Below are 10946 nucleotides of genomic sequence, written 5' to 3'. Positions count from 1 at the left end.
AAAAAAAAAAGGGGGCAGGATCAGCACAGAACGGGAATAGAGCTAAAAAGGGAACGCTTTTTTTCCGGGTTATGACAACATACTCCCAAGCAGGAATCACTTCCTTTCTCCAGTTAAGTCGAGCGGTCTTTCCAATAAAATAGAGTGGTGGGGGATGGAGTTAGTGTGTATTTCCCTGGAAAACAAACTCTAATTCATGCCAGTTAAACACTAGAACTAAAAATGTACAAAGAAGCTTCAAAGGAGATGAAGTGTTTGTTAGAGTTACCTTTTCCTCTCTGACCAGTCCAGAAGGAAAACAATGACTACAAATACAGCAGGCAAACTGACTTTCGGGCTGATGGGCACGGGAGAGAGAGAGAGTGTTGTAAGGAATTCAGTCTCAAGTTGTGCTAAACGCTCTTCGTCCTCTGTTATGGCACATTTTGGTCCATATGGGGATTTGAAGTTGAGACGAACCCTGATTTCTTACAGAAACGTGTAAATATTGTTGCTTTTTTTTTTTTTTTTTTTTTTAAAATGCCAGGTGTACTTCCTTCTACAAAGGTTGGGAGAGGTTTATAGGAAGTAGTCTGGGGTACGACGGGTGACATGAGGCTCTCCACGACGAGGTGCTGGGTCAAACTGGAGGCTGCAGGGAAGAGAAAGGGATCACTTACCCTCCTCCACAAGTCATTTTCCAACGCCACAATAAATACCAGACTGGTTCTCCTGCTGCTATTGTTTTACTCATCCCAGCTCCCAAAACAAGTGTCCATGGGAGTTAAAACTCATCCATTGGCCAAACTGCTGCTTACAGCCCATCCCCACTGTCACGTGAGCAGAAAATTCAGACCTTCTCACCCACCTTTACAAAGCTCATGCTACCAAAAGTTAAAACAAATACATAAATCTGGATGTTTTTACTCTCTCCATCAAGACTGGGTAGTAGAGGGATCAAAGTGCAGAAGCTCTGACTCTCCAGCCAGCCAGGAAGAGGAGCTTTTAGGAGCTTAACTCACTACTTATTTTTAGGGTAGAGCAAACAACATTAATCCCAGAGTGGTTTGAGTTGGCTTTTCACGGAGAACCCCTTCGGAAAGGATCAGACATTCCTCACAGACCTGCTAGGAACAGAGAACAGCCCAAGCCAGGGTACTCACAAGGAATATTTTAAAGTGTCATCTAGTTCCATGATAGCAGCCTGGTTCCCACAGCGGTAACAGTAATTGGGGGCACTGAAAATGGTAACCACATTCCGGTCGTGGCACCAGTTATAACCCTGCCAGGAAGAGAGAGAGAGAGAGAGAGAAAGAAAATGTCTCTGTTAAACCTCAGCTTGTCTGAAGTTCCTCTTCAGGCCTGAAATGCTCCGAGGCACTTGTGAAACTGGAGATCTCATTAACTATTTCCAAGTGACTTGGTTTCATTTCAAAATAGGTGCTCTGCTGCAAGCAGCAGCAGCAGGTACCTGGCAAAACCAGCTTCAAGCACTCCCCAGGACATCATCCATTCCTCATTTGTGTGTTTATCCATTTTATATACAAATTATGGGCTGTACCACAAGAAAAGCCTTGAGATTTTTAGGGATGCCTTCAGCTTTCCATCCACCACCACTGACAGTTTGCCTGCTGGATGCGGGTGACTTCAGACACACGGTACTGCTTAAGGGATCTATCTGCAGCAGATTTTAAAAATACATCTGCTCCATTGACCCACCTGGCAGCTTTCCAGCAAGACATTCAAGAATAGCCTGTTGAGAGCCAAAAATGGCTTAACCTCTGTCACATCTGAGTATTACGGATGCAGCAGCAGCCCAAGTAGAGCTGTCAGTGTGTAAGGAGATTATTCCTGCCACAAACAGGGTGCGACAAGGTCCCTTTGGCAGTTTACTTGGAGGGGGACATTTACTCGGAAAGGGCAGGACATCCCTTTATTTGCACCGTGTAATTTTACGTTGCTTGGTTTTTTTCACATGATTAAAGCCTCTCCTTGGCACTTGCCTGCCTAAGACTTAGGTGTCAACAAACCCATCAGTGGAAGGTGTCAGCGAGGAGACACCAGTGGCCCCTGTTTGGTTAGCCCTTGGCTAGCAGAGTGCTTGCCCTTACCTCCATGACCAGCTGGTGAGCGCGGGAGACCAGTGTGAGACCATTGGCGTGGTTAAATGTTTCGGAGATATCCTGCCCGAAGGTGTAGCCAGCACCACGTGGAGATATGCCCCAGCCACCGCGGTCATCCGGATCCGACCACAGCAGATCACACATGGGACCCTTGGGAAAGATTAAGCGTTGTTAGGTCGCTGCCAAGGCGGTGAAACACATTTTATTTACAGTAACAAGACTCCCAGCAGGACACACACTCGCAAGCCCCACAACTTCCAGCTGCCCTGGGAGCTCCAAGGGTGGCTTTTCAGCCCTGGTTTCAGGCCCCCAGAAAGTGATGAACAAGGATGAAACACCACTGAAGGAGGAATTGGCTGGGGGGGAAGGATGGTGTCACAATGTGGCTTCACGAGGTGGTTGTCAAGTTCACAGCCACATCTGTGATGAGGCTGAATGTAGTAAACACCTTTCCCTGCCAAATACTGCCCTTTGAGTCAGCCTGACAGTCCAAAAATCCTGTGATTCTGTGGAAGACAGCTGTGAAACCCCCACAGCTCTCCTTCTGTAGGCTGCTGTAATCAAAGCAGACTAATTTGGGTGTGCTTTGCCTAAATATTTCACCTGCTCTGGCTTTTGGAAAGGCCATAATCCGTGTGTAACCGTGTTTAAATGGATTTCAGTGTGAGGATACATTGGCATTATTGGAGTTTCTGAGGCATTTCCTTTCCTATTACCTCGTGTGGAACTTCCTGCAGGCGGTCCAGAGCCCTGATATGATCCAGTGTATCTATGGATGGAGAGAGGCCACCGTGGAGGCAGAATATCTGTTCCAAAAAAAAAAAAACAAAAAACACAGCAATCCATTCAGTGCATGTTGTTAAGAACGATCTCCAAATCAGCTGCTTTTAGCTCGGTTGGCAATTACAGCCCTGGCACCACCACTTTAAGGGAGCTGGTTTGGGACTGTTCTCGTGGCTGTCAGACAATCCAGCCAGCAGGAACCCTGTGGAACGGAGTGTTTTCTTTCTCCCAGGCTTACCTGGCCGTCTACTAGAGCTGTGAGTGGGAGATAATCAAAGAGGTCTGTGAAGTACTTCCAGACGTTGGCGTTGCCGTACTTGCGCAGACACTCGTCGTAGAAGCCGTAGACTTGTGTGATTTGCCTGCTTTCGTGGTTGCCCCTCAGGATCGTGATGCGTTCCGGGTAGCGCACCTGGGCACGAAGGAAACGCTTCCTTAACGTGGGAATCGTACCACGGGCACGGAAAGACACAGTAATGGAACACTGCAAACAGCAGCCGAGCGCTCAGCTCCGTGCTCAGCACGTGTCCACTGCTGCCTATCAATTTACATCCGCTGAGCTCAAGTCAGCTCCAGAGTCTCCAGAGCAAATCCAAACTCCCCAAAATCACAGGTTTTGCCCCAAATCTCTCAAGCCATACCTTCAACGCTACTAGGAGAGTCACGGTCTCCACGGAGTAATAGCCTCTGTCCACGTAGTCTCCCATGAACAGGTAATTTGTGTCCGGCGACTTCCCGCCGATCCTGAAGAGCTCCATGAGGTCGTGGAACTGCCCGTGGACATCCCCGCAGACGGTGACAGGGCATCGTACCTCTTGCACGTTCGACTCTTTTGTAAGGATTTCTTTAGCCTGGCAAGAAAAACACGTTTAGGTCAAAAAGGCAGGAAGTTCTTCCAAGAGCAGGTGTGGATGTTATTCCACTGCATTCCCACTGGAAAGCCGGATTCAAAGCGGCTCAAGCTGATCACTGGAAAAACAGTTTGGTGGGTGAGGACAGACAAGGTGTGTTTCCCAAATCCCTGTGCACCAGGACAAGCAGGTCTGTTATGGCGAGGCCTGATTCCCTCGCCCAGGGCACTTTTTCCCTGCCAGAATTCCAATCCTCTTCCAAGCACAACAGTTTAGTAACTTCTAAAAGCAAGTCACATACAACTGGAAAAGCAAAGTGAGAGGCAATTGAAACATACTGAGCCCCAAACAGCTTCCCTGGCCATACCCAGCTGGCAACAAAACGGCCACAGATGGAGGGATGGTATCCCTGGATTTAGTCATTTCTCCTTCCACACCCAGCAGCTCCTCTGCTAATTACAGCCATGTAATGTAGCCTATCTGCACCACATTATTATCCTTATCAAATACCAGGTTTGCTGTGCTGCCTCCAGCTCGCTGACTGATGCCGATCAGCGCTCCAGGCACACCGGAGGCACAGGGAACACCCCCGGGTTGGCTCGGTCTGATCCCAGCAAAAGGGAGGGAAGATCACCAGGGCTGAGCAGTCACCAGCAGGTGATGATCTGGGCATTCTTTGCCACATCCCTTAGCTCAGGATGAGGTAGCTCCCACCTGCTACTGCCAGGAAGGAGCTGCTTCCCGAGGATACCCTCAGTGCGCTCCCCAAGGATGACTGCATTCCCATTCCAGTGTTTGCTGCCTTGCCTCTTTTAGAGAAAGCTTCTATTGGGAAGGAATAACTAAACCCCAAGCAGTTTGGACAGCTTGGACAGCATCCAGCATGCCCCTTGCACGGAACATAACCCGAGGGATGTGACCCTGACCCTAAAAGACACATCCTGCACGTGGACTCGATGATGAGGGGTCTGCCTTGCACTCCTAATCCGACTGGGAACTGCTCAATGTGTTGTACTGGAGTGCAATAGTAGCACTCAGATTCTGCTCACACATCTTTAAAAGCATTTATAGTGCCTTTGGAGAGCTTCCACCCTCGGGGAGAGACAAATATAAACCCACAAAGCAGCTGCTCCGTGTGTTCCGACTGCTGCACACAGCAACAGGCTAGCATTTAGCTGGAAGCTGGAGCTCAGCAGAGCTCCCCTTCCACAGGAACAGGGCAAATATGCCCACCTTAAATCCAGCCCAGGAAGGCAGGCCAGCCCAGGTCCTGAAATTCTGGTACCAGGAGGATCCAGAAGTTTCCCCTCATGAGAAGGGGAGGAGCTGGCAGCTGACAAGCAGCAGCTCCTTACGCTGCCAACCAGCTGTTCCCCTGCAGCCCTTTTTAGCTCACCCTGCAGACACACACCCGTGCACGTGGACAGACCCAGGCTGGCATTTTAACTCTGCAGAGCTGGTTCAAGTCAGGCCCAGGAGCCCACGTTTGCCCTCACGCGATGATTTTCGAGACCTTCAGAATCTTCAGCATCGATAAGAAACAGCCCAGAAAAGCAGTAACTACCCAGGGCATCCTCCTGCACTGTGCAGAGCGAGCACTGACATCAAATGACTTAAAATAACGAAAAGCAGCACTAAAAACAAGAATAAAAATCTCTGATTCAGGCAAGGCTGCCTGGCATCGTCATCACTTATTTATTTCAGGAGGCTGATAAATAACTATGACTTACAAGTCAAATTTTAGCTACCTTTGCTATAGAAAACAGTGACTAACATTATCAGCTTCCTGAGCATCTCTGTCCCACTTGTTCTGGATGAAAACCATATCCAGGTCAGGATGAAAAGAAGCAGCTTTCAGGTGTTTTCATTAAACAAACCTAAACAAGAGTTGCCATGTCTGCGCTCAAAGTGACTTTGAAGAGCAGACTGTTTGCTAGCTGTGAGCCTGCCCATCATCCCAGCTCCTGGTGTGGCTTGTGTACAAGATATCCTTGGAGAGCAGAGATGGAGAGATGAAACGTTCCTGACCGTGACTCAACACAACACCGGGAATTTCACACTGTGAAATTGTGGCCCTTCTTACACCCCCAAAGAACAAGGATAGGAAAGAGAAGCTACAAGGACAGGGATGGTTATGGTTATTGTTTAATTCAGGAGACAGACTTTTCCTTGTCTTCTTACATATCCCATTTCATTATTTTGGTGAAAAACCCTTTTTCTGGTGAAAAATCCCTAACCTGGATTAAGCAGAATGGCTCTCAACTCCCTCACCTGCACCCCAGTCATGTCCAATCCTTCCCTCATTATGCCAGTAATTAAAAATGACACACATGGAAACTCTGGGATTTAGGGGGATTTTTTTCCCCACCTCATTTTGATTTCTTGTTTTAGTACTGAGTTATTCCACAAATTTAAACCCGAGGCAAGAGGTACTACTGTGCTTGGTCTCTTCAGAATCAGTCCCAAAAAAGGGAATGCTAAGAAGGGACAAAAGAGTTTCTCCAAATATTATCTCGAGGAAACCAACTAAACCAGCTTTGTGGCAGGGCTGCACACCCAGAGGTTTTTGTAAGCTCCTCTCCCGGGTGACAAAACCACTCCCCAAAACTTAAACAAGCCAAGTCAGAGCACAGCACAGTATTTCCTTCGTGTCCAAGTCCTTTCCACCACTTTCCAGCACCCTGGAAGTACGAGGTGCTTGTGACAGATGACACACCTACCTGTCACCTGGAGGACAAACACCCTGCCCACCTCCAGCTGAGCTGCCACTCTCCCTGTTCCCTGCCTGCACAGCCACAGTCTGCTGGCACTGCCCTCCAGCTTCCCAAATTGCCACAGCTCCAGCTTCCCAAAACACAGCAGCCACAGCTCCCCCAGAAACGATGGAGCTCTGGAGAAAAGAGTCACAAAGCTCCCAACGTGGGATTGAAAAAGGAAAGAGGGAAGGAAAAAGGAGGGAAGGAAACACAGGCAGAGTGGGGGTGAGGTAGGAGTCAGGATCATTGCTGGAAGCACCAGCCAAGGAAAATCTTCACTTGGTTGCTGTCTGCAGTGTAGAGGGAGTGTTCGCACAGAGCTATTGGACTTCTCAGACAAAACCCAACACCAGTCTAAGGATCCTTCTCTAGACTGAAAAAAAAAAAAAGAAAAAGACTCTTGCCAGTCTCCACTAAACCAATCCAAGCCGGCATTTGCCAAGGGCTGTCCAAACCACAGCCCGGAATTGCAGACGGTGTCCTTTATCCGACCATTCCTCCTTCTATTTCGGTCCCCTTCAGCAGGCTCCGAGCCTCCCCTCTGACCCGCTCTGCTTCCCTCGATCCCACCTTGGATGTCACGGGGTTTCCTCACTGACTTGGGGTTGATTTTTCAGCACGGGGCTACGACACGTTGCATAGGATACCAGGATGACAGACACCTCGCAGGCACCATCCGCGTCTCCCAATGCCCGATATCCCGCAGGCACCAGCCCGCTCTCCCAACGCCCGACATCCCCGCGGCCGCATCCGTGTTCTCCCGGCGCCCGATATCCCACAGGCACCACGCCGGCTCCCCCAGCGTCCGGGCCCCGCACTCACCTTCTCGCAGAGGCTGCGGACCTGGCTCTCGCTCAGCTGCCGGCACTCGTTCAGCTGCTCGATCCACTGGTCGAGCTCCTTGGCGAAGCCCTTCTCCTCCATGGCGGGGGCCGGGCGGGCCCCGCGCGGCCCGGGCCCGCCTGTGGGTGGCGGCGGCGGCGGCCGGGGACGCGCGGCCCGCTCGGGTCTGCTCCGCTCCGCGTAATGGCGGCGCCCTCCGCCTGCCGCGGCTGCTGCGCACTTCCGGCCACGCCCACGCCGCGTGCGCGGCGTGCGCGCGCACGCTTCCGGCGCGCCGCGTCCCCACTCGGAGCCACGCCCCGTGCCCCCCCGAGGCCACGCCCCCGCTGTCACCCCCTCCCCGCCCCTCAGAGCCACGCCCTTCTCCATGGCCCCGCCCCCTCGCTGTCCCGCCACGCCCCTCCCTCCCCTCACAGCTCCCGCCCCTCCAAACCCCTTGGCGCAAGCCGTGCCGTTCCAAGGAAAAATGGATAAAACGCTCCGCTCTCTCTAAGGAAAAAGGATAAATAAAATCACGAGCTTCTGCGCTCGCTGTGGGTGTCGAGAGCCAAGCGCTGCCAGCAGGGCAGTTGTTCACTCTGGGAACGTATGAAAATCCCTTTCATTAAGCGTGTTACTAATTCCCTTCACTATATTCCTGTGACACACTATTGGGCACGCATACCGTGATGTACCCAAGGCAGCACGTGATGAACGAATATAAGCAATAAAGATTAATATGTTTGCTTACAGTCTGGTACTCGATCCATCTCGCCCTCAGCCCTAAATTGTGACTGACCTACACAAATTTCTGCTCACTGCTCTTCATTTACCTTCTGCAATTTTTCACTTGCTTTACTGTCTCCTCTGTACCAAAATGGAATAGTAATATCGTGATAATGATATAATAATTCACTGCTGCAGTCTGGAGCACTGTGTGCCTGTTCCAAGTCAAGGACTAGGATTTTAGGGGATCACTGGTGGGAAACTTTTCTGGGATTTTTAGCAGAATAAGATAAATCAAGTCCATGGGGTATGTTTTTTTCATGTCAGATGGAAAAGCTGAGGTTTGCTGAGGACTGACTCAGGTTGTTCTTCTACTGGAAATGCCGATGCCAGTCCCAGTTTCCTTAACTCCTGCTGGGTAATGCAGCAGGACTTATGGACCCTTGAATCACTTGAGGTGATTCAAAACAGTACATCCCTGAAGTGAACTTTCCAACTAAAAATACACTTAGCAAAGTAAAAAGGAACATATATATATATATATATAAAATATAATTTTGTAGCTACTCTTCTACATGCCCAGCATTTGCCATTCCAGTTCCCAGGAAAGACAACTGCCAGGAACCATCCACACACCCCTGGACGTTCAATTTGCTGATTTGTTTCCAGAAGATTATTCTTAACCATATTGCCCATGTTTGTGACACTGCAGCAGAGAGCAGTCCTGGGATAAGGAGAATCCTCCAGCACGGCAGTGAACAATAAATCTCCCCACCCCTACAGCTCCCTGAGCCACTGTCTCTGACCTCTGAATTTTGGGCTGCACCAGACTCCCACCTCCATGTCCAGAAGTGGGATTTGCTTGTGGTGCTGGGCTGCTTTTCTCTCTTCTTTTGGGATAATTTTCCCAGAGATCTCCCATGCAACAGCCCCCAGGCCCTGGTGCTTCCCAGCTTTTAGTGTGTGGATTTTCTACCACCTTCTCTAAAATCTCACCATTTCTGTGCTAGAACCTTCTAAAAAGGCAATGCTGGTGAAAGTGGCATAACAGGCGACGAAAAACTAAATAAATGCTGGTTGTGTAACATTAAACCCCTCATGGGGTACCTTTCTTTCTTATTTTTGTGATTTTTCCACTGCAACTCGGTCTTTTAGGGTGCGATACAAAACGCAAGAGAAACAAAACCAGAAAATAATTACTCACAGTCACCACCATTGCCCGGGCTTATCCCCCACTTCCCAAGGAATGCTGGATTCCTAAGAGTACTCCTGTGTTTTAGAGAGGAAAAAAAACCCCAGCCTACAGTGAATAAATAAAATAAATCAGCAAAGTTCTTCCTTCTGCCAGCAGTTGAGGGTGCACAAATCCAGGGGGAGCTGCTCTGGGTGGTCCCAAAAGGGCACCTGACCCCCTGGGAGTGTGCAGGGGTACCCAGGGTCACAAGGATGGGGATCCCTAAAACACGTTCTGGGATGCAGACACCACATTTGGGCTGAGGATGGGAGGCAAACATACCTGGCAGGTCCCTCCATGAACCCTGGCTTCTTGTTCCCAGCATCTTCCCACAGAATTCATCTCTGTCCTCCTTCCCGTGCTGGCGTCCATCACCACGGGCAGTGCTGCTTGTACTGCGAGGAGCAGCCAGAAACATCTACAAAAACTTGATAAACTGGGAAAAAAAGCTGGAGAGAGGTCAGAGGGGATGATAGAGGAAAAGAGAGAGGACAGTGCCAGGAGAAGGGGGATAAATGGACTCTGTGGCCCTAGCACATGCACCAGGGATGGTTTCGGAAAGGAAGGAGGGTGACAGCACAAGCCCTCTCATGGATCCCCCTGAAATGTTCCTCTCAGATACAGCTATGTCTTTTAGGGAATATAAAATGTCCTCCTGCAGCAGCCTGCAACAATTTTATTCTCAAAATAGCTTTTTTTGGGGGGAGGGGGGGGAAACCTCAAAACCCTCGAGTCTTGCAACAGGTTTTGATGGCAAACGCGGGCAAATCTGGAATATTTGCTTATTCCTTTTATTGAACCTGCCGGCTGATTTGATTACTTCCCTGGAAACGCATGTGCAAATCAGTTTTCCAGCCGTTTGAGGGCACTGCCTTCCGCCGAGACGTCTCCGGTGACTGATGCCAACTCCTCGCTAATGCAATGTGCAGGAAGAGCCGGCGCTGGATGCCGACGCCGATGCCCAGAGCTTTCAGCCGCTCGCAGCCATAAATCCCTTCATTCCCAGATGCAAAACGCTGCCTTCGGAAATGCCTCGCCCACAAAAAAAATTCAATCTCTTAAATGAAGCAGGCTGAAGCCGCGCACTCACCCGGATAGAAGGATCTGATGATGGAAGAGCGGGGGGAAAAAAGGGCATCAAATTGAAAAGCCCCAGGGAGATGAATGGGAGATAACGGAGAGAGAAACATTTACAGCCTGAAATGATTCCTCCTCCCAGGCAGATTTCCTTCTCTCCTCCATGGGAGGCATCCAAAGGAGAGCCACAGTGCAGGCACCTCGGAGCAGGGATAAATCCGAGTGTAAGAATCCGAGCAGACAGTTAAGACTACACAAGTAAGCAAATTTATTTGAAGACAGAACAAATATCGTGGCAAACAACAATATGCAAATTCAGTTGAGAACGAGGGTAAATATCAGACTTCGTTTTCAAATCGATATAAAATATAGTCAGATTTTCTTTTGTCCAAAAAGCAGCTCGCGTCGGGGTGGGGGGGGTTGGGAGGGGATGGCCCCGTTCACCCCATCCGAGGTGAGTGTCACCTGCAAAACCTCAGGCTCAGGAGGCCGGCAGAGATGAGTGATGCCAAGAGGAGATGGAGGTGCCTTTGGGACTCCAATTTTCTGCCTCCATTCTCCTTAACAGCCAATTTTTGCCACGAAGCAAGGGATG

The 10946-nt window shown here is 49.9% G+C and overlaps 1 protein-coding gene across 1 annotated transcript; it reads right to left on the bottom strand.

Moving 5' to 3' along the window:
• Positions 1–418: 418 nt before the first annotated feature.
• On the bottom strand, positions 419–7553 carry PPP2CB (protein phosphatase 2 catalytic subunit beta). The gene is made up of 7 exons (XM_027669976.1): positions 7315–7553; positions 3527–3736; positions 3124–3297; positions 2819–2908; positions 2091–2252; positions 1143–1261; positions 419–631 (listed from the first exon to the last, which is right to left on the bottom strand). Exons 1-7 carry the CDS (start codon positions 7414–7416, stop codon positions 559–561), a joined length of 930 nt encoding a protein of 309 aa, XP_027525777.1. The 5' UTR covers positions 7417–7553; the 3' UTR covers positions 419–558.
• Positions 7554–10946: the final 3393 nt, after the last annotated feature.

Source organism: Corapipo altera, unplaced genomic scaffold (genome assembly GCF_003945725.1).
Source record: "Corapipo altera isolate COAL_440 unplaced genomic scaffold, ASM394572v1 135, whole genome shotgun sequence".
In the NCBI taxonomy this organism is placed as follows: domain Eukaryota; kingdom Metazoa; phylum Chordata; class Aves; order Passeriformes; family Pipridae; genus Corapipo; species Corapipo altera.
The sequence above is the reverse complement of the archived record's forward strand: the minus strand, read 5'-3'. Positions and strand labels throughout refer to the sequence as shown.

Coding starts and splice junctions, on each gene's coding strand:
- PPP2CB (XM_027669976.1), bottom strand. CDS start 7,416: ATGGAGGAGAAGGGCTTCGCCAAGGAGCTCGACCAGTGGATCGAGCAG. Junction 2,909..3,123: donor CAGCTCTAGTAGACGGCCAG/GTAAGCCTGGGA, acceptor TTTTTGGAACAG/ATATTCTGCCTCCACGGTGG. Junction 1,262..2,090: donor CTCACCAGCTGGTCATGGAG/GTAAGGGCAAGC, acceptor TCTTCCTGGCAG/GGTTATAACTGGTGCCACGA.